This window comes from Macrobrachium rosenbergii, chromosome 55, assembly GCF_040412425.1.
Source record: "Macrobrachium rosenbergii isolate ZJJX-2024 chromosome 55, ASM4041242v1, whole genome shotgun sequence".
NCBI lineage: Eukaryota > Metazoa > Arthropoda > Malacostraca > Decapoda > Palaemonidae > Macrobrachium > Macrobrachium rosenbergii.
The window spans coordinates 41,642,814-41,666,767 of NC_089795.1; the positions used below are offsets into that span (position 1 = coordinate 41,642,814).

General features: G+C 40.4%; 1 protein-coding gene across 9 annotated transcripts in view; it reads right to left on the reverse strand.

The window, feature by feature from the left end:
• LOC136835174 (uncharacterized) overlaps window positions 1–23,954 on the reverse strand; it is a 33,444-nt gene that overhangs the window by 2,355 nt on the left and 7,135 nt on the right. For 5 of the 9 annotated variants that reach the window (XM_067098388.1, XM_067098393.1, XM_067098390.1 and 2 more), the window contains 10 exons: window positions 22,839–22,986; window positions 22,523–22,688; window positions 12,794–13,236; window positions 12,004–12,087; window positions 10,692–10,834; window positions 9,996–10,134; window positions 9,675–9,826; window positions 5,031–5,153; window positions 4,557–4,638; window positions 3,423–3,553 (listed from right to left, as the gene is read on the reverse strand). In XM_067098388.1, the coding sequence (XP_066954489.1) occupies window positions 3,423–3,553; window positions 4,557–4,638; window positions 5,031–5,153; window positions 9,675–9,826; window positions 9,996–10,134; window positions 10,692–10,834; window positions 12,004–12,087; window positions 12,794–13,236; window positions 22,523–22,688; window positions 22,839–22,986 (1,611 nt within the window). Of the gene's footprint in view, window positions 1–3,100; window positions 3,211–3,422; window positions 3,554–4,556; window positions 4,639–5,030; window positions 5,154–9,334; window positions 9,440–9,674; window positions 9,827–9,995; window positions 10,135–10,691; window positions 10,835–12,003; window positions 12,088–12,793; window positions 13,237–22,522; window positions 22,689–22,838; window positions 22,987–23,954 lie in introns of those variants that run through there. The other 4 variants (XM_067098389.1, XM_067098394.1, XR_010852009.1 and 1 more) reach the window with 3 other exon arrangements.

The window sequence follows — 23,954 nt, forward strand, 5'->3', positions numbered from 1 at the left end:
AGTCAACACTGTGCTGATAAAAGAGAATGCATTACAATACATGGTGCATCAGTCAGTAGGAAACCTACAGAAAATATATATCAGGACTTGAGTTACCTGGTAACACAAGGTCACTTCCACTCATTACGCAAGAGCTAAATTTGTGGTGAAGCCCCGAAGTAAAATACAGATAGCATCGAGTGAGTAGTGGATATACTGAGGAGAAAGAAGCAGTCTGATAACACAAAAAAGAGGCAGCATGGAGCAAAAGACAAAGTAAATGGCAGGTTGCAGACAAACATCCTGTAGCTCACAACCAGTAATGATTAACAAGATCAGTCATCTAGCTAGCAGAAGCCTTGGAATAAGTTTGTTTACTATCAGCTCCATGCCTATATATGTATTGCGAAAAATTCCAAATGGTACTGGTCTTCAAAACAGACAGAAGCTTGCAGTGAAGAACAGAAACAGGCTGTGGACAATAATATACATAAGCAGTGATTAGTAAATATTAATGGACAGAGAATCGTGGCCACAGCAGCAGAGTAACACTGTTGGAGAACAGCTGACACTGTGGCATAGGTCTACAAGGACCATGAGGTGAACAGCAGTTGATTTGTTGGTAAAGGGCAGGTGAAAATTAAAAAGCAGACAAAACTAGAAGTGTGTCAACATTAACAGTTGTAAGCAGTAAGTTGTCCAGAGTAGAATGATATTCAGTGAACGTATGTTTAAAAAGGATATTGATGAAAGTGAAAGACCAGGCCAGTAACGAACATTTCCACGATAGAAACAGCAGCACCAAAGAGCAGGAGGAAGAGAGAATTAGTATTTAGAAGCACATGGTGCTACAGCTAAGCCTACAGATTTATTTCCCTAGAGAAGTGTGAAAGCAACGGGATGTCCCATTGATTTGCTGCTTACATTACTTCTCTAGTGAATTGCTGCTGAGGGCTATGCTGTAACACCACATGCTTCCAAATATTAAATCTCTCCTACTCTTGCTGTTTGCTGCTGCTATACAAGTCCTGATATATTCATTACTGGCTTGGTCCTTCACTTAAATCAATATCCTAACATGTGTTCTCACTGAATATCAGTTCTCTTCTGGACAACTTATTGCTTGCAACTATTAATGTTGCCACATTCCTAGTTTTGTCTTTTCAACTTTCAAGTGCTGCCTACTCTCAACAAATCAGCTGCTGTACACCTCATGGTTCTTGTAGACCTATGATGTCCAGGGTGTCAGTTGTTCTCCAACAGTGTTACTCTGCTGCTGTGGGCTCCATTCTTTGTCCAATATTTTTTACTGCTGCATATGTATATTATTGTCCACAGCCTGTTCCTGTTGTTCTCCACTGTGAGGTTCTTGCTTAGCAGGCAGTTCTTGTCTCTGTCTTGTAGACCAGTATTCAGAATTCACAATACATTATAGACATGCTGTACTGACAGTACACAAACTTGTTGTTCCAAGGCTTCTTGCCAGCTAGAGTACCATTCTGACTACTTGAATGATGTTAATTCACTGCTAGTTGTGAGGTACTGAGTTCGTCTACAACCTGCCATTTACTCACTTGTCTATTGCTCCAAGCAGCCTCTTTTTTGCGATGCTATCAGACTACTGCTTCCACATCACTCAATATATTTTATCCACTATTACACCTAATGCTACCTGTATTTTACTCTGGGGCTTCACTGTTAATTTTAACTCTTGCATGATTCGTGAAAAGTAAGCTGTTGTATCCTGATAACTCAGCCCCTACGTAGGCCTACATTGAACTGTTGCATATAAATTTTCTGTAGACTTCCTACTGACTGATGCACCACATGTACTTACTTCTACTGTAATTGCAGTTTACATATCAGCAAATGTTTAATTACATGCATTTTGCTGGCTTTGATGACCCCAGTGGCTATCAATTTCTGCCTTTTCCCTTGGTATATAGTGCCTGCCGCAACTCACTCCTGTCATGATCCCCATGTCTCTCAAAACTGCAGCCAGCAAGTACTCTTGTATCCTCTTGTTGAAATAGTGTTACTCCTCAGTTTTCGGCCGAGTTCTAGAAGACTACCTAAGTTTTTCTCTACACGCACAGACGTCTGCTTTCTTTTATAGTGGCTGTGTTACCATTACAGCTTCACTCCTGTGAACATGTACTGCTCTTTGCTGGCAATGTGGTCTTTGGCTGATGCTGTGTATATCTCTGGCCTCTGAAATTTCCTGGACAACCTCACAACCATGAATGGCACCAGCTGACTATTGCCTCATTTCTGACTTGTCTCATTTTGCTGGTTGGTTACTGATCTCTCTCCTGTGAGTGTTTTTGCTGGCTAATCACTCCTGCATTACCTTTTACTTGTACCCGTGGTTGTTGGCTGTTCATTTCTCTTCTGTATGTCTCATGACAGCAGCTGCCTTGCTCCTCTGGACAAATAATATTGATCTACTCAATTCATGTACATATTTCTGCTGCTAGTTGCACTTTCTTCCCTCATTCATCTTGACCTGCACTGCCTATTACTGAAATTTTCTACTGTTAGCACAATTCTCTACACATCTGTTGCAGGCTGTCCCTGTTTTCTCAATGCCTCATCTGAGAAACAATCTATGACCTTTAGCCAACTGTCTTCACAGCCATGGATTGTCAAATCCTCCATAGTGTTTCCATGACCCTAGCTTCATCTATGCCTACAAAACTCCTGAATTGCGTGAGGCTTGAATGAAACGCAGAATTCTGTAACTACTGACTTTTCCTCTGAGAATACTTTTCACTCAGACAAGTTCTGCAAACAAACAGGATATCCCTATCAACACTCAGACAAGTTCTGCAAACAAACAGGATATCCCTATCACAAAAATGTCCCATTACATTCTGGTTTAACTTATAATGGAAAGAATTGACTCAGCTTCCTTAAAACAAAAAATTGATAAAATGCCATTTGGGGTAATCTATAAAACTCGTCTAAATAAAAAACTTTAAGCAAGAAACCTGTAGTGTAGAAATGGATTTGAGACCCCTAAAGATTGCAACAAGCATTTTGTAGGGTAACAATACAATAAGAACTTTAGAAATTGGTTAGACTTAAAGTAAACAAATGTAAAATTATTAAATAAACTTACCTTTCCCAAATCAAATAAATGTTTCCAGTCCTGAATACGAAGTATTATTCCATTTCCTTCTGGCCTTTCATTCTGGTTTAACTTATAATGGAAAGAATTGACTCAGCTTCCTTTAAACAAAAAATTGATAAAATGCCATTCGGGGTAATCTATAAAACTCGTCTAAATAAAAAACTTTAAGCAAGAAACCTGTAGTGTAGAAATGGATTTGAGACCCCTAAAGATTGCAACAAGCATTTTGTAAGGTAACAATACAATAAGAACTTTAGAAATTGGTTAGACTTAAACTAAACTTAAATGTAAAATTATTAAAAAAACTTACCTTTCCCAAATCAAATAAATGTTTCCAGTCCTGAATACGAAGTATTATTCCATTTCCTTCTGGCCTTTCCTTTGCTAAATTAAAGGCCTTGACCATCTTCCACATCCAGCCCCATATTTCAAATTCACTATCTGAAATGAAAAGTACACTGTTCATTTAATTATTTCTGAAAGCCAACTGCTACTTCAAATATATAGATTTTTCCAAGAAACAAATAACTTGAAATCTTTTTTTGTTTAGTAAAGTTTTTCTAGTCACAAGCCACAAAGTAGCAAGTAAATTAAACAGAATAACATTCCTTAACTTGTATGGCTGCCTTTTCCTGTGGTGACACTTTCAACACTCATTCTGTCTTTTAATCTGTTAATTTAAGTTAACCTACCTATCCTGCTTCCATAACCAATGGCATGCACATTTAATAAACTAAGTCCTTAACTCTTCCCTAACAATTCCATAATTACTGGCTGTTTCCAAAGAAGCCAGCATAATTTTAGTTTCACAGAAAATATTAAAACTAATAACTGATGTGGTGTTAAAAAACTTAATGCACTAAGTTTTCAAGTCAGGATAGGTTAAGCTATTGCCCACAATGCATATGTTAATTTTACCTTGCTTCAATTTTCACCTCTTGTTTTGGTGTATATTTTTCAAGCTAGCCCTGTGAAAGCCTAGAACTGCAAGTGATGCATTAAATTAGCTCAAATAATAATAATGGGTTATTGGATTTTATTCTGAAATTACAGTGAACATAAAAGAACAACTGTACATCAATACTGTACTTTAAATACCCATCATACACTGAAAATTTTATACACAATTCTCAACAGCAATTTGAAGTATGATTAAAATATAATCTACATCGCTATAACTTAGTATCTACACACACTACACCTGGCAAAAGAAAATTTTGTATTAAAATAACATTCCGCAAATATTTTTCATTAAAGTTTATCAGGCATATTTTAAGAGAAGGACTAAATTTCTATGACATTGCACTAGATGTACAGAAAGTAGGAGTAATGTTTCATAAAATATATAACTCGCAGCCACTATTATAATTTAGTAGCTTAGGGCACAAATACCTATACTTTACTAATACAAGGCACAGAAACTTAAGATATCACACAAACATACCTTTCATTAAATTTTCTTGGAGCAATCTCCAAAATTCTTTTAACCTAATCCTTTCCACCGCAGGACGTAAAACTTCTTGTAGCTGAAAAGAGTGAAATTCTAGTATCAATCTGAAGCTTCACATTTTCTTTTAATGAGGTATACTACTCAAGACAGTGATTCAATATGACAATAACGGTCTTCCTAAACATTTCTAACGAAATTTACTATATAATAATTATCCTGCATTGTGTTCATTCTTGACAGTTTTGGTTACTTCAATACCAACAATGAAATAAAAAGCAAAGTGAGGTACATTTCAGTATGTGGCCTTCCTTTTTTTGGAGGGAAATATCTCCACAGACAAAAAATATGAGGCATAATTTACTGACCTTTCTACACTGTCAACAGATTTTTATACACTACAATACAAAAAAATCCTGTTTCTACCAGACTTATTTATACCTGTCGTTACGATTAATAAAAAAAAATTACCTCCTGTATCAGCCTGTGAACCTCCTGCCAGAAAAAGTCTTCATTGTAACCAATCATATTAATTACAATCTTTCGAAGAGACCAACTGGGATTGTTACCACAAAATTTAGGGTGAGATGCAACCTATAAAATATTAAAAAAGAATGTTAAGAAATAATCTTAAAACTTTCTTAATCAAAACATTAAAATCAATGAGAAGGACTTAAAAACACTGCCAATATAAACTAACAGCGACATATCACTACTGCATTTCAGGGCCGTGTCCAATAGATTTTCGTCAAACTCTTTACAAAGCATCGGATATGGATTGTATTTTGGAAATAGCTATTTGAAGCCACAGCCTATTTGGGCAAAAATATGCAGTGATGTCTAATGTGAATAATCAAGGCACTTATCAGAGTAAATCACAGAAATTTAAAGGGAAACTTAGCTAATTTTAGTAAGCACCCAGAGAGAAGCTAATTTTGACGTAAACTATGACATCAGATGTAATAGCAGGGTGCCTAGTAGTATGATGATAATCGTAGAAACACAAACACTTGACCCTCTTGTACAATAAGCAATAACTTGAGTAGGATATGCAATAATTATCGAAATTGTAAGATAATATACTATAAATGGATGATAATCTAAACATTTTTATCTGTACAGTCAAAGTAAATACAGTAAATGAAGAAATTGCTAGAGATTTTGATTAAACTTAACCAAGTTGAAACTACTACTACTTTGCTTCTTAGTTCTCATCACCTAAATAGACGACCATAGCAGTTGAAACCAAAGATAGAAACACACATTTGAGTAAAAAAAAAAAAAAAAAAAAAAAAAAACGCTTGCTATAGAAAGCGTCATTATCATTGAAAGCAGTAACTGTATTGTGTTCATAGCACCATGGTCATTGATAAAACAGAATCATGACTGCATCATATTCCAGTATTAAAGGAAAGGCTAGGCAAATCATTGTTGAGAATGACTATAATATTATGGTTTCCACTGGTGATACCACGGGTAATGAATAAGAACTTGGTATATATACTTATGATAATATTATAGCACAGGAATCTGGTAAATATGCTTAGGACAATATTACTATTTTCATTGTACAGTTTTACGTTGACTATAGGAATACATAGCAATTATAACACAATTTCTCTTTACCCTTCCACTATCAGTTATACAAAACTTTGGAATTAGTGAAATACAATCATATTGAAAAAAAGTGAAAACTGAAAGAATGAGTAACTTCAAATCAGACTCACTGATAATCACTCAACAACCCTCCAACAAACAGCGTCAGTGATGAGCAGGTACCTCGAAGATACGTCATCGCCTACGTAGTTACCCTGTCTCTCTTCACCTTGCGTCACACTACAGTATCAATGAGTGGGAGGGCCTTCAGTAATGACGTTTTACTAGCCTCTATCTACGAGCCTGCTAGATTTAGCCAAGTTTCCCCTTTAAATTTTTTTTATTTACTCTGATAAGTGCCTCAATTACCAACAGACATCACTGCATTTTTGCCAATTAGGCTGTGGCTTCAAACAGCTCTTTCCAAAATACGATCCACATCCAATGCTTTGTAATGATTTTATCGACGAAAATCAATTAGACGCAGCCCTGAAATGCACAGTAGTAGTAACGAACAGTGACATATCACTAGTAGTACAGATTAAAATCTCATTAAAATCAATAAGAAAGACTTAAAAACATTGCCAATATAAACTGACAGTGACATATCACTAGTAGTAACCAACAATGACAGATTACGATCTCTTATCCATAATTCTAAAACCGAAAAGCTCTAAAAGCCAAAATATTTTCTGGAGAAAGATGATCATTTGCAAAAGTTAAACAATACAACTACTGTATATCAATGATAATTTAAATAAAGGTTGTTTCACCTGCTGTATCCAATTACAGTATATTGCAGTTACTATTATCATGTTGCTACTGTATTACAGAATATAAACATTGTCATCATAGGCCATTTGCATCTGATATTGTTTACATTCTCAAAATCTTGGCTGATTGAGTACTATCGATATCTTCATTGCCATTAGCTGCTAGAAGCCATATAATTCAGTGATACTTTTACTTAAAATAATCAGCTGATTGCATTTTGCCAATATCATCAGTTCATCACTCTTCAGTTTCTGAATGAACTTAATTCAGAGACACGTTTCCTACGTAAATTATCAAAGATGGGTTTAAAAATTGCAACTAATTCATTTATTAATGCAATAAATTAAAGGTTTAAAAATTGCAACTAATTCATTTATTAATGCAATAAATTAAACGAAGTACATGTGTGATTTTGCCAGTTTCAGGCATTGCTTTTGCCTCCAAAACATTTGCAGCCTGCTCATACTGTACCTAACACCTTCTCCGTAACGTGAAGGATGAATAAAAATTTTTAATTTTGTATTTTTCACAGCTAAGAAACCTGCGGTCTTAACGTAAAGATAAATTCTTATAGCGCCAGCTGGAAACTGGTAAAAGAATATAAAATTGTAGTGCAAGGAATTGGTGGCAATGGGGTTCAGCCAATGGGATGAGAGAGGAGGCATTGAGGGGAGGCAAGAGGTGAGGAGTATACATTAAGACTGCAGGTTAATTAGTTATGAAAAATAAAATTTAATTAAAAATTTGTCATTTGTTCATATGCGGAACAAACCTGGGGTCTTAACATAAGGATAGACTCACTTTTGGTGGGAGGAAGGAAAGTCTTGAACAGAGCGAAGGCTCAGCACACCTGGTCTCATTTCCTGGATAAATGAAAGCAAAGGAAGGAGACTGCTGGGCTAATATACAACGTGAAGAGTCACTGCATGGGCGGAAGTTAAAAAGCTATAGCTGTTCAGATAAATCATGTTAGCCACCAACCTTGTCTGTTACCATTCCTCTCTCCCTTTGCTATAGAGAGGAGGAATAGCTTCTGAAAGGTTATTCTGTTCAATATACTTGAACAGAATGACCACTCGCTCACCTGTATCTAACCAGTTCCAGCATGTGATGAATCAATCTTCTCATTGCCCACTAGTAGAAAAGAAAGGGGAAAGGGAAAAGGAAAAAGATCAGCCATCTCAACCATTCTCACTTTCATACCATCATCTTAGGTAAGATACATTCTGTCCTGCTAGGGGCACTGGATGAGCTACACAACTTGTTGAGTGGCCACCACTGAACCCAAGGAAAAAGTGCCCAAGGTCCTGTGGGCAACGTCCTGTAGGTAAAAGGATGTGAAGGTGGTTTGGGGAAGCCAAGTACCAGCCTTCAGAATCCTTTGAACATACAAGTTCTTTCTGAATGCCAAAGAGGGACCTAATCCCCTAACATCATGTGCTCTTGCATGCACTGTGTTGGCATTTGAGGTTGAAGAACTGTAAGCATGTCTAATCACTTCACATAGCCAAAAGGAGATGGTATTCTTGGACACTCCTTTCTTGTTCTGGCCTGTGCTAACTTAAGTCTTCAACACCCATGTCTGAGGTGACTAGTCATTTTTAGGTAACTATGCAGTGCCCTGACAGGACTAAGTAACAATTCATCCACATCGTTGTCAACAAAATCCCAAAGGGAAGGGATAGAAAAGGACTCAAATCTGCCATTATGAGCCGAGGGATTTTGAGTCTTGGCTACAAATTCCGGGACAAATTCAAAGGCTATTGACACCTAACCCCTTGTATGTTTAACATTAAATGAGAGACCATGGAGCTCGCTCACTCTTTGATGAAGTTAAAGCCAGTAAGAAGATTGAAAAAGGTTCATATGGAGCATGAGTGAGACTACATAGTACCAAAGTCAGGTCCCAACTAGGAGGTTTAAGTTCCTTAGGAGAACAAGATCAATGAGATTTCCCAAGAGGAGTACAGGTCCACATCTTTTAAATGTATAACCACACCCACAACAGCTCTGTAGCCTATGATGGCAGACATAGAATGATGTTTTTCCATATGGAGAAAAACAAGGAAATCAGCTATCTGCCAAACAGAAGTTCCAACTGGAGAGAAACCCCGTTGACGACACACAGTAGACAGGCCTAGGAAACCTAGGCTTGTACACTACATAGGAAGCTTAGCCTTGTAACATCTACCAAAAGGTTGAAACCTGCATATGAAGCATATCCTCATGCCATCTACCAAAAATGCACCTCTCACTATACACAATATATGATGACATGTTTTGGGACAAAATTTCAAGGATCAGATGATACGCGAGAGCAGATAATGCACGAGTATACAGAAAAATTACGATTCTTACTGATGCTGTATGTAATTTAGTTCTATGGAATGTAAGTGCTGGAAATGAAATGTGCTTGTGTATTAAGGAGTTACCTTCAGTTCCGATATCTGAAAATGTCCAAAATCCGAAACATAGCTTGCCCCAAGGGTTTCGGATAAGGGATTGCGGACCTGTAACCATTACTAATCATGTAAATGCAGTCCTCTTCAGCTGTTACACTTTCACTACTTTGTAGCATAGCTGAATTCTGATGGAGCATTTCAGTTTAACAGTTATGTACCACTATTGCCAACACCTGTATATTTAATGAGGGATTAATCTCCCATCTACTGATTTCAAATTGATTTACCTATCAGATAAATATAACAACAAATTAAGGTCAAATAAAAATTTGTGAAAACTTACTTGAAAGAGCACATCCGTAATTCCTCTATAGATTTCCTTCATTCTTGACTCACTAAAGTCCCATGACATGGCCAGTATGTCCTCATCATATACAAAGTCAACAGAAAATAGTTTTATGCTTTCTTCTTGCCAAAACTCATCTTGTTCCACTGCTGCTCAAAAACAAAAAGGACAAAAATCATTAAAATAAGAAAATGGGTAAACAGTAGATCACAGCTTACATATACATTTTCTAACAAATTATGAGATGTATATAAAGCTTAACCCACAACATTTACCCATAAAACCACCCACACAAGTCAAATAAACAGGTAAACAAACCTTCAAATGTGACCACAGGAAACCTGATGTGTGTGGTAGTGACAACAGATGAGGCCAGCGTTGGACATGCAAACTTTATAACAAAGTTCTTGTAATCTTCAAAATCCAGTATTATGTTGATATTTGGAAGTGGAATGTCCTGATTTAATCACAAGAAAATAGGTCATAATGGAATTATAAAAGTTCCTCAATTATCTTACAAAGCTGTACATAAATCTTATATAAGAATTCTGTACACAAAAATCTAAACACAGGAACAATTATGATTAAGCATTTAAGAGGATTTAGTGCTGCCCAGTCAGCTGTGTTAGAAGGAAATTTACTGGCTTAGCGGGTGAGGTAATGGAAGATAAAAGTACAAAACATTAACAGAGTAATTAACAATTATGTGATTACTCTTGACTAGCCCAATAAAACTTTTATTCCACAAAAACCTAGAATACAGAGCTATGTGGAATATAAAAGGCATTTTTACAAAATGTGGCACAGAGGTTGATCCAAATACAAAATGAGAAAACTTTAAGTCTTTTTAACAGCAATGAAACTCAAATGTAAAGCAAGTCATGAATGCTTAATTAAAACAACTGATACAACTGGAAAAAATAGTTCACTTAAAAAAAAAAATACACCAGCCTATAATGTAATTCATAAATAACTATCAGGACACCTGATATCATCTAAACAGTGAATTCTTACCTGATCAAACGAGAAAGAAAAAGTTTTCTTATACAACTCGAAGAACGACTGTCCCCAATGGCCTTTTACCACAATGTTTCCCCAATGCCACTGGTTCAGAACAAATTCCCATCCAGAAAAATTTGAAGATATATTGAAAATTTCTGTGAATATTGATAAAATCAGGTATAATAACAGCTTTCAAACAGTGTGTGAAGTACTGTAAATCTAATGTGCTACAGATAAAAGCATATATACACCCACACACTGTCATGTAAATATACATGTGTGGCCACTCTTCAAAGATACAGCACTATTTCAGAGCACTATGCAACTGACCATGAAATAAAGCAGATCCCTCTTCCAAGGCACTAAATATTTCAGATAAAGTACTAATCACTATATCATTACAAAAAAATTATATGTTAAATAAGATCAGCAATTAACAAACACTATATAGTATACATTCTCTGTATTCATTAAGATTATAATTATGAAATTGGAGAGAGAGAGAGAGAGAGAGAGAGAGAGAGAGAGAGAGAGAGAGAGAGAGAGAGAGAGAGAGAGAGAGAGAGAGAGAGAGAGAGAGAGAGATTAGATATATGGAGATTTGGTTTGAAGTTAAAATTCATATTTATACTGAGAGAGAGAGAGAGAGAGAGAGAGAGAGAGAGAGAGAGAGAGAGAGAGAGAGAGAGAGAGAGAGAGAGTTAACTGAATAGTAATAGCGTGCCTTCAAGGTGTTGCAAAGGGCAGGCATGAAGCGAATACAGATGCAAACAAGGAAAAACAGGAAGAATGAAAGGGTGATAATTTGGGAGGAATGGAATAAGCAGCTCAAAACTGCAAACTGGAACCAGAACTATTCAGGAAAATTTTGAAAGAGATTGAAAAGATGTAAAACGGGCAATTGGAACTCACAGAAAAATTATATAACTTGTTTGTTACAGAGAAAAACAGTTTTAGTTCAATGCTTAATTACAAAGTCTGTAATACACACAGTCCCTGGTTAACAGCGATCCGGTTTTATGGGGCTTGTCTAGTGCCGAAAATTTAAAATCGCCGATTTCTGCTTATCGGCGCCGATAATTGGGTACCGGTGCCAATACATACCTAACAGAGGCACCGATAACCGAAAATCGGCGCCAAGGATAACCCCCGAAAATCGCCGATTTTCTGTTAGCAGCGATTTTCAGTTATCATCACACCCTCAGAAACGGAACCCCGCCGATAACCAGGGATTGCCTGTATTACAGATGGAAAATGCATATCTAATTACTGTACAAAGTTTAATCTGCAATTCTGAACAAGAAAAATGAAAAATGAAACTTACGTTTAAGTGAAAAACTCAAGGCAGGACAGACACTTAGGTTGAGATTTTGGTAAATATAGGCAATGTAATGGCCACTTGACATCACTGAAAAAGATGCAGGAATAATAAAATTATTTTTTACAATCTGTCGGCAAGTAATGAAATGCATACTGTCTCAGTAAACCTCCTAGGGAAAGCAAACTAATCCAGATATGTAGTCATCAACTAATTCACTCAACAGCCTGCACTAGTCTAAGGTTCCCTACGTGAGCCAATGCATCCATCTCTACCCCTCATTTAAGAATGGTTCTTTGGATTAGTCTTAAGACAAAAAAAAAAAAAAAAAGTAGTAGTAGTAGTAGTAGTAGTAGTAGTAGTAGTAGTAGTAGTAGTAGTAGTAGTAGTAGTAGTAGTAGTAGTAGTAGTAGTAGTAGTAGTTTCCAACACAAGAAATTAGGATCAAGGGGTGCACTGGAGCAAGGAGCAAAATAGTTAATAAAGAAACTAACTATGAATAAGTAAGAAAAGGGCAGATATTTCCGTGCATTTCAAGCTAAATCACCCAAGTCACCTATGTCATCCATTTCTATAATACTTGGTTGCATCTGGCACTAGAAGCCCTGTGTTAATGGCAACCAAAATCATTTTAGGACCAAAATCATCTTAGGACCATGGTAAAATCTAGAGAGAGAACTGATCTTCATCTAAACATAACTGGATTACGTTTACTTTTTCTACAGAGGCTGGCTATTTAACAGCCAAGTTTGTTTCATAGTTACTATCTACATTTACTTCATACAGCTGTACTTACTATCTACAGTCATATTTGATGTCATTGTAAAGAAGTCTGTTTTTCCTAAAGTCTGGGTGACTTCCCGTATCCTTTTAGCATGTAAGAAATTTTGTTCTTTTTGCTCTTCACAGCACAGGTCACCTTCTACACTGTAATTCTTGATGTTCATGAACAAGCTTTCTTTTTCACTACTTGCGGAACAATCTTTCTCAAGTTCTTTAGCAGACTGTTGAACACATCTTTCCAAACAATGAGTTTTCCCAAAAAATTTTGCATTTTTTTCTTTATTAAGCTCATGTTTTGAAACATCAATGCTATGAAACCATACAAATTCACTGGTGAAATTATTTGTTATCCGTAAAATTATTTCTTTTTTGCTTTGGCTGGGGGAAGTTTTGACTTTCCTTTTCAGAGTGAAATTCAAATTAAGAGGAAACTGCATTTGTAAGAGTTCCTCCTGGCTGTAAGGAAAAAATTTCATTAGAAAACAGATTTCTTTAATTACCATAAATATCACATTCCTTAGCTACAGCTAGTCTGGATATCAGACAATGGTTTAAAAACGTAAGGAATTAAGTCCCAGAAGTACTAAGACACGTCCAGTTGAATCTAAAACTTATAAAATTTACCAAGAAAATGACACAAGATACATAACCAGGCAAGTGGGCAGGAAAAGCAGCAAAGTTATGGGTTATGAACCAGACAGCAGATAAAAGATACGCCTAATATGGCAAAATGTATTAGATAAAAAAGGGATTTTGACAAAGGAAAAATCTATTTCTGAGGAAGGCCCCGTGTCACCCGGTGAAATTCCATTCAAACACGAATTTCTAGGTATAAATTGCTAGATATACCAGAGAAAAAGAGCTTTCAGGAATGCTAAAGTTACTACCCCCCAGATCGAGCGTCTTCCTAAGGAAGACGTCGGTATAACCAAGGGTGAGTGAAAGGATCACAACCACAGAGCTACACTCGATAGATATCCCTATGTTAAAACCCCCGGAAGAGAGCGGTGAGCCGTTACAGCTCCCACACACAGGCGCCCGCCAGACCGGCGACACCAACACCACCTACTTCATTCCAGGGTAGCACCATCCCCAGGCTTGGCATGTGCAAGTAGGGGGGGGAGCGGAAGCCACTTCTGGAAGGGTCACGGGTGACCTTAGGGGCCTTCAGAAATAGATTTTTCCTTTGTCAAAATCCCTTTTCTGAGTCCAGCCCGTGTCAGCCGGTGAAATAGTGATAGAGAATCATGCCAAGACTGCAAACTACGAGGAAACAAGGTAACCTGAAGAAAAACACAAGCTATGAAAATGGTTTTAATGAGGATATCTCTCACATGAAAAAGTGAATATTAATACGAAAAGTACAGTAATACAACCTTAAAATTAGAGTAGAAGTCAATACACCAAACAACATGGCAGGGAAATACATCAAAAATACTCAAGACTATAAAGGCAAAATACATTCAAAATACTTAAGACTAAGGAGTAAATATAAACTTATAACTAAAACACGAGAGAGACATCTACAACATGAGAAAATATATATATATGGGGTACATGGAGCAAAATAAAACCGCCCAGTACCCCAAAGACAATCCAGAATCATAACATGTCAAATTACAGTTTCCAAATATAAAAAGACAATAATATCATCAATATGAGGAGCAAGGCAGTGAGGCATGATCAACCAGAAGGGCAAGCAGAGAAGTAAATGAGGCAGGCGGGCAGGGGGTAGGGGAAGATAAAGGATGATGGTTAATTAAGGTGGGGAATGACACTCCCACAGCCACTGTAGAAAATTTCAGGGCTTGAGTGATTTTAAATAATGGGCGTTTAAACACTAGAGGTGATTTCCAACCCATGTATTTGATAAGTTCTGAAAATCCATATTATGAAAGTAATTAGTGGAAGTAGCTACTGCGCGAATATCATGAACCTTAGGAACTGAACCAGGTTAGCTTGTTTAATGAAATACAAAATTTGTTGCCTTATTGCATTTAACGATAGAGTACCACCTTTCTCCTGATAAAAAAGAGGACCTGACTTACACTGTGGAGTTCTTAAAAGGTAAGACTTTAAGGTATAGACTGAGCATAAAGACTGGTCCTGTGGAAGGGGTACCACCTTCCAAGGAGCACCACCTGTCTTGAGGGTCCTCATTTTTGGCTAAAAATCTAGATCAGGAGAAAGGAGGGCTTCTGGTCGGGAGGAAACTAACAAAATCATCACCTCTAGAGAGAGCCGACAGCTCTCTGAGATTCTGGCACCTGAAGCTGCTAATCAAATAGTTTTCCTTAACAGATCCAAATAAGTGCATTGAGAGTTGTCAATCTCGGATGCTAACTTAAGAACATCATTGAGGAAAACCACGTAAAAGACTGTGGGCGTGATATGGGTCTCAGACGAGCGCATGCTCTAGGAAATAGATGAAAAGTAGGAATCTGTAAGGTCAATTCTGAAACCATATAAGAATACCTTCTTCAGGGATGACTTAGCTGTGGTAATAGTGGCCAGGCAAAGGCCTTTTCAAACAATGATCTAAAGAAGGTAACTGCTAGGTTAGTAGTCATGGTTTGGGCTTCAGATGTCTTCAAAAGGAGGCCAATTTCTTGACTGCTGAGTCATATTGTCAGAGTAGAATCTCTCTTGTCTGATTCTAAAAACAGAGTCTTAACGGGGTCAATGTTTGCTCCTTTGAGCTGCGAACTTTATAAAGTCCATAAAACTAGGGCATTCTGAATTCTTGAGGAAGCTGACACAGTCTTGGTTTGTACTGTTTGGGTCAGTTTGGGATTGGGAATCCGAAGACTTCGCAACCCCAGTTCCTGAAGAAGAGGGAACCACCTGCTCTTCGGCCAGTACGGGCTACCAGGGCTGGTTGACCTTTGAATGACCTGAGTTTGTGCAGTACTTTCAACAGCAAATTTATTGGGGGAAACAGATAAATCTTCTCCCAATTGTTCCAGTCTATGGTCATTGGGTCCGTAAAAATACGCTCAGGATCCAGGTCGAGCAACATAACAGGGAAGCTTGAAGTTGCTCTCCGTCGCGAACAGAGCCACTTGAGACCCGGAACCCGCGGCAAATCCAATTGAATGACTCTCCGTCCAGAGACCACTCCGTCTCCAACGGAGCAGTCCTGGACAGGGAACCGCCACCACGCCCGCACTTCGCTAGGGGGGTGGCTGACAGATGCCAGCTGTGCTTGTTCGCCAGGGGAGAAAATGGCTACCATAACCTGGTTCACTCGACCTGATTTGGAGCCGCCCTGTTGATGCAATGAACCACCACACGGCGCTGTCCAACACCAGTCTGATATGAATCCGCTGGGGGGCGGATTTTCTTTTAAGGTTAGAAATACCGCCATAGCTTCCAAGGTGTTTATATGGAACCGCTGAAACATTGTGGACCACGCCTTGTGCCTTTTGTTTTGGCCGAATACCCTCCCCAGCCGCTTAATGAGGCGTCCGTGTGGACTACCAGCGCCGAGGGGGAAACTGGAGTGGAACTGTCTTGGACAGGCCACCGATCAGGACCAGGCGTCGTAGTCTACGCTTTAAAACCAGGGAATGGAGGAGACCTTGCCCTGAGCTTGACATTGGCTCAACCGCACACTCTGTTTATGTCTTTTTAATTTTGCTTTTAAGAGCAGGTCCATCACTGAGGCAAATTGAAGAGAACCGGGATTCTTTCTTGGGGTCCCGGGGATGCTGTTTTGTCTTTCAGGAATTTCCTGGTAAGGAAGCTATCTCCTTCCGCTTGGGAGGCGGGGAGGGATAACGTGGCAGAGGACAGATCCCACTGGAGACCCAGCCACTGAAACTGGGACTGGAGTCAGGCGGGACTTCTCTCTGTTCAGCTGAAAACCTAACGACTCCAGGAAGTTGATGACCGTGGTCGTGGCCTTCCGACATTCTAGAACTGTTGGAGCCCAAATTATCCAATCGTCTAGGTGCGCTGCTAGGGATATCCATCGGGACCGAGTTGCTGAACTACCGTGTCCGCCAGCTTTTGTAAATATCCTGGGCAATATTTAGACCGAAAGGCATGACCCTGAAGGAGTAGGCTTGATTCCCAGTCTGAAAACCCAGAACGGAGAGAAGCTCCAGCGCAACCGGGCGTGATAGTAAGCGTCTGAAAGATCGATAGAGGTGGTGATGACCCACGCGAAGTAGAGTCCGTACCTGTTCTACCGTGAAGCATAAATTTGTCGCATTTATGTAATGATTTAGACGCGACAGATCCAGGATCACACTTTGCTGATCGGAATCTTTCTTGGGAAACAGTCAATAACCTGCCTTGAAACTTTAGGTGCCTTACTTTCTTTATTGCTCGCTTGTTGAGCAATTCCACGTAGGGACTCTTGAGGGTGGCTGGTAAAACCTGATCAGAGAGGGGGTCTTTGGTCCAGCTCCATCCTGAGACCTTTGGACACAATGCTGTGTGCCCAAGGCTGAAGGACCACTGGCTCTGAACCAATACAGGCGACCACCTACCTGATTGTTCTCAGTGGGAGGGCGTGGTTTTGTTCCTCTACCACGCCCAGGTTTACCTCTTGGGGCGGTGTTAAGGCTTGCCTCTGTAAGGGGCCTGACCTCTTCCCCTCCCTTGCGCTCCTATTAAGGCCGAAAGAACCCACTGCCCTCATAGGTAGGGGTTGTGCGCTGGAGAAGCAACGTCGAGGGTGCAGCAAAGAATGGGCTGGTTGGACCAGCACATATTGTTGGGGATGGCTTCGAGGTGGAGGGCTGTGCAACTGCCGAGAACCGGGACGGCTTGAACTACCGTCTGATGATGAGGCCTCTTGTGTCTCCTGAACCGTTTACCACCTTTAGTCTGGGGGCTGCCAGATTCTGGGGTCTTACGCTTATAGGCTGAGATACCCCAGCGAGCCCGAAGACTCTGGTTAGCTCTTTGCAGCCTCCTGAGTACATTGGCTACTTCTTCTTCAGGGAAGAGTTAGGGCCCCAGATCAGCTCTCTGTGAGCTTGTTAGGCTCATGACGTATGGTGGCTTAGGCAAAGATGAACTTTCTGCACTCGAGCTTAGCCACCATGAAATCACAGGTCCGCCTGGAAACCCTGCTAACAGGGATTTAGCCAAGACCTGGAAGAAGGCCCATCTGCACAGGAGACGGCAGTCGCTTCTGTGAGGCAGACGGAGTTCAATGACCGGGCTAGCCTTAGTCGGGCCTCAAATTCGCCTTCAGCAGGGCTTCTGGGAGCTTGGGAAGCTGCTCGCTGAATTGGGTTGACCGACAGTAAGTGTCCAGCTTTTACAGTAAGTGGACGGAGCGTCAACCCAGAACTCCCTCACCCCTGGGAATACCAGGGATGTGAGTCTGTCTCTCTCAGTTGAGGACGGGGATTGCCGTCAAACACGAGCCGTAGCCAGAGCCACTTTGTTTAGGGCAAGGAGTTCGGCAACTTATCACCCAGGGCGAACATAGTATAGTTGCCCTTGAAAGGTGTAAGTTTTGTATTGTCTGCCTGCCACTCCGTCAGAGTGCGCAGGAGAGCCGACAGAGCTTGGTCCCTAGGGAAGATCACTGTCTCTCTAGGGACCTTGTTCAGCGTGCACCAGGCTTCTTCCGTCAGCCTAACGGGCCTGGATAAGGGGCAAGAGATCGGCAGGAAAGAACTCAAGTTCCTCCAACCGCCTCATGCCAAGACCTTCCACAGTCAAAAGTACCCTCGTGTTGAATAGCACGGGAGGGCAAAACGCCAAGGGTTCCCGACGTCAAAAGGAGGGAGATCAGCCAGATCCAGAATGGTATACTGTGTTCGACTCCGCCAGGCGAGCCATTCCATGCCAGTATATTATCATGGCTGGTAAGTTTTTCGGAGATCTTCGTAAACTTAGACTCAACCCTCCGCCGAGCCTCACCGAATAACTGGTTTGCAAACGCCTCCGGATCAAAGCGCAGGCTGGCAGGAGGGCTTGGTTTTTTGATGCCCTTACTCGCGCCTTTGCCGGAGGTACCAGGTTTGCTCCTGGAGGCTACAGGCACGGAGACCTTAGCCTTGACGTGGGGAAAGGCGAGCTTTCCTGGAAGACGAGGACTTAAAGCCCTTCGCCTTCCATGAAGTCTTCAGCTTCAGCTTAGGGACAGCTGATGGAGCCCTGTCACCCAAGGTGGAAGACTTTACAAAACCTGCGAATGAAGAAACAGAGGAAGATGGGGAGTCAACCTTACTTACCTCACTACCTACCACCTGGTCCTGTTCCGTATTCATTGGTTCCAGGTCCAAGTCTAACGCGGCGACGTCCTCCGATACCTCCGCGTACAGGATGTCCTCTTGGGGTGGCTGGGTCGCATCCCGGATCTGCTGGATGATGGGGTGGCCAGTTCTTCCGGCACTGCAGCCGCCACCCAGGCGCGCCCGGGTAAAGCAGGCCCTCAACTTCAAATGGGGACATAAGGCTTCCCGACGGAACGTTCCTCCCGAACCCAGCCACCAAAGCGCCGAGAGACTCAAGAGAAGTCTTCTTGGAGGACTCATCCACCTGTAAGAGAACAGACAATTAGGGTTGAAACGGAAAGAAGGTTGAAACCATATAAATGCTACATCGATAAGAGGAGCGTAATAAGAAAAAGCTATATCTTGCCGCTTGTCCTGGATGCCAGCACCAGAGCAAAGCAAAACCTCACAGCCGTCGGGGTGCCAGACAATCAGGTCATCTAACTGGACCGCACAGCCAGCGTGGTCCGGCACACCACGTGTCCATAGGGCTGCTGAAGAGAAGCGGTGCACCCCGGCTCCTCACAACGAACAGTCTGTAAGTGTAAAAAGTACATGAACCTACCACTCCTAAAAACCTAAAGCTGGAAGGCCAGGGTATTTCAGCTTACAATCGAATGCCCGGTGGAGAAAACCCCTCATCAAGGACCAGACCAAGCCATAAATTAAACAGAGTGGAAGGCAAGATACTTCCAGTCCCGAATACCCCGCGGAATGAAAGGTTTGAGACAACAGGGACCCACCACAAGGGCTGCCAGCAAAAAGAACATGGAACCCCAGGGTGGAGCACTGGACTTAAAAACATATACAATAAGAATAGTGGTGGAGTGAGATGCTCACTCTGCCAGATAATACAAATATATATAAAATATTTAAGTAATATAATATACAAGTGATGGTAAAAATGAGAAATCCACTCCGGAGACCGGAGGGTATCCTCTATCTCATTCACTCCCCTCTCTCAACCTCCCCCCAGTGAAACAAAAGGGTGAGATGTCCAGTCATGATAGGCCAAGTATATAACATGCCGGAGCAGGCGTCAACAACCCAACAAAGCAACCTGACAGAGAGTGGATAAGATCCAGGAGAGAATGTTCAGAAACCGCTCGAATCGGAGAGAGAGGTAAACGAAACATCAAAACAAACACAGCGCTGCCGGGGGCTGGTTCTGGGAGGGAGCGAATCTCTCCACCAGAGGGAGTCCCCAACTCAGAGAAAAACGCCATCTAGCGTCACCCGCACGAGTAGAGCAAGAGCTGGTGGGGAGGGTGGTGGGGTAGGGAAGAGGAGTAGCAGCTACGAGTGAAAACATGAGACAAGGGAAAATGATTCACCCGGGCCGACTGCAAGCACACGCCACGCCAAGAATATAATATGAACTTGGTAGGACGAGCCTACTCCAGAGGAAGGGATGCGACCAAGAACTCAACGCCCAACTCCTGACTAGGCAAAGCCTAGATGAATACCCGAGCTTAGGCCTGGCCTAGGCTAACGGAAGGAGAGTAAGGAAGGGTGGGAGGAAGGAAAACAGGAGAGAAATTCTGTGCCGAGAACCAACCAGGACCGAAAAAGGGGGGGCAAAGGCGAATAGCCTAGAGAGGCACACCTAATGAACTCTACCTCCTTCAAAAGAAGGGGGAGAACAAAAGGGCTCACTCTGCCACCCCAAAACGGCCACAGAGGAAACAGCAACAAAACTCCTCACCCGATGAACCACTCCACACCCAACCTATGAGGGGGGGCTAGAGGACAAGGAAGCAACACAGCCTAACATGATAGGCAAGGGAGAAAACTCACACACGACATAAAATAAAACCATCACTATAAACATAAGAATAATTCTAAGAATAATTTCAAGAATAGTGTGCTTCATGCGAGTGCGTAGCCTACTACTCGGAGGAGCATGACTAGTCCTAAAGCTGCCGCCACTGCTGCAACAAAATTAATATATAAAGCACCAATAAAAGCACCAACGCCAAAATATAATAATAATATTAATATAATTAATTAATACCAACTAGGAACTCAACCTGGGGGGAGACCTAAGCGGGGTATGACGGGGACCTTATAGGGACTCGTATGGGTTCATAGAAAATTTTAATAAAACTCCAATGGAACCACCGCAGGAAACACCGCCAGGAAGAGATCCGGGGGAACAGATAAGAATATAACGACAAAGAGACAACCCCGACAGAAAAATTGAAGGGTGCGCCTCCGGTCGACATGGCTGGCTAGGGACGCGTGGAAGGCCATAACAACAATCTCATAATTGTGAAAAAAGGGACAAATTCAGCCAAACTTATCGAAAAACCCCACAATAAGATGGTACTTAACTTGGAGATGGTAAAACTGCTTGAAGACATGTCAAACAGTTGTAAATCACCAAAAGGCACAAGCACAAAAAATTCTTAAAGTTAACAGTCACGTGCTAGAAAATGGAATGTAGTAGGTGGCGCTGGTGTCGCCGGTCTGGCGGGCGCCTGTGTGTGGGAGCTGTAACAGCTCACCGCTCTCTTCCGGGGGTTTTAACATAGGGATATCTATCGAGTGTAGCTCTGTGGTTGTGATCCTTTCACTCACCCTTGGTTATACCAACGTCTTCCTTAGGGAAGACGCCGATCTGGGGGTAGTAACCCCAGCATTCCTGAAAGCTCTTTTTTCTCTGGTATATCTAGCAATTTATACCTAGAAATTCGTGTTTGAATGGAATTTCACCGGCTGACACGGGGCTGGACTCAGAAAGCCAGATATTGAACAAACAGCTCTTCCCCTTTACGAAAGGTCAACTAAAAGTGGTAACTTCTAAGTGGTTAAGTTATGAATGAAAGAATGCAAGATGCTTATACAAAGTAAAAGTTATGAAACTTAATATAAAAAGCAAGAAATGCTACACAAATTTTATAGGTAGATACTTAAATCTGCAGGTGATGAACTACCAAAAAAATGCTAGATTTACATACTGAATCAATGCTGCCATTAAGAGGCACTCAGAATCATTTTGTCTTGTCTGCTTGTCTAAACACATTTTACCACTTAAAAAATTATTAAAAATAATTAGCCAACCAAGAGCATAGGGAAAACTTACAGTACCAAAGGATAACTTTTCTAATGCTTTATCATCCATATGCTTATATTCAGCAAACAAAATAAATAATCTGAAATTTCAAGTCTTAAAAAAACTCTAAAAAACTATACACTTGATTACAACACACACAAATATCAGCATAAAATTAAGAGACATCATTATCAGATTACAGAAAAAATCGGTCAAAACAATGATCAGCAAAACCATTAAGAAATTTTACTGTACAAAAAACCATGAAGAGATGCCTGCGTTGGTAATCAGGGTTATTTTCAGACATGGTATAAAAGTGAGTCAATGATTAAGTCTCAGACTTGCAGATAACTTTCAACTTCATGTCACTACCTAAATGTCACCAGAATCAATCTGGAAGGAGAAATAGACAAATATAAATGGCATACATATTCTCTATGCTTACTTTTCAGCTGATGTCTTACTGTTTCTATCTGAAAGACTGAAGAAAATGAAACTCCTTTCTTGAGATTCTAAGCTGCACCTAACTCCTGTGGTTCCAGAGTCACTTCCAGTGTCACTGAGCAGTGTTATGTTGAGGAGTATTCCATTGAAGTCATTACTGAAAACTTCTGAAAAAACACTAAGTAATAAGACCACTGTCAACACATTCATATCCCATATTGAAGCATAATAGGAATGCAACTGACATACTACACATTGGTAATGATTATAATTAATGTGACACCACAGATGATATCACATATAATTACATTCCATACCTCCGAGTTTGTCCAATGAATTTTTGTCATTTACCCAGAACCGCCAGTTTTTGATGGGCAGACCAGGAGATGCAAGATGCTGTGGGACAGCTGAAATGAAGTTAGAGAAGTATCCCACCTCCATGAATGGCAACTCCAAGATGGCATGCTAAAAGAAAAGTTACACAAACGGAAATAATAAAGAATGGGATACCTATGGTTAAAAAAAAAAAAAAAAAAATCTTAAGTTTGCTCACTATCTACCTAACTATTCTTGTGGCTTAAAAGGCTGTAAAGTACTATATAAACAGCACCAGCAAGCTTCTCATGGAGCATACATCTGGGCCCAGAAACACCTGAGATTGAATCTCAAACAAGAGAGTTCATACCCATTCAACTGAGAACGTCAAAATGCATAGAAAAATCTGCCCAATGAAAATGAGTTAGCTCAAAAATTCTCGGAAGCTGAAAGGTATCACAACTCAGTGGAGGGAACCCAAAGAACATACTGTAATTGTAATGGGAAATGCAATGATCAGATGAAACCCAATGGTCCTTGATATAGCATTAGTTACTTCTACTATAACCACACAGTCAAAAGGTTTCCAAGGTCGCCATACTTCTAATTTGAAAAATTATTAGAGGCTGTCTTCAACTGTACCTCACTTTTGGGAGAGGTCATGTCTATGCAGAGAATGATTATGGATGATAACCTTTACTGGGGATAATTCTTAAATGGTGGTCTGCGGGCAATATCCAACACAGCAGCAACTAAAAAATACCAAGTACAATAGTAATGTCAGACACACCCTCTGGAAGTTCCAATACAGATCAATCATTAAAAGTAACAGCTTTCACCTAGCCACTACAGTACTTCTCCTCCTAGTAATAAAGCTGCAATCTAGAACCAGGAATAACTATCCTCTATACTCATCAAAGAAAGAAAAGGAGCTCCTCCAAAGTAATTTTATCTTGTTTATACTTCTTATAGTTGGCAAAATCTGGACAAGTTTTCTAAAGAGCAGCTTCCAAGTGTTTCTTTTAGAGAAAGCCCAGCTCAAAAAAAATCTAAGGGGGTGACAGCCAAATAATTACCATCAACTTGACAGTTAACACTATATACACATTTATAACAAA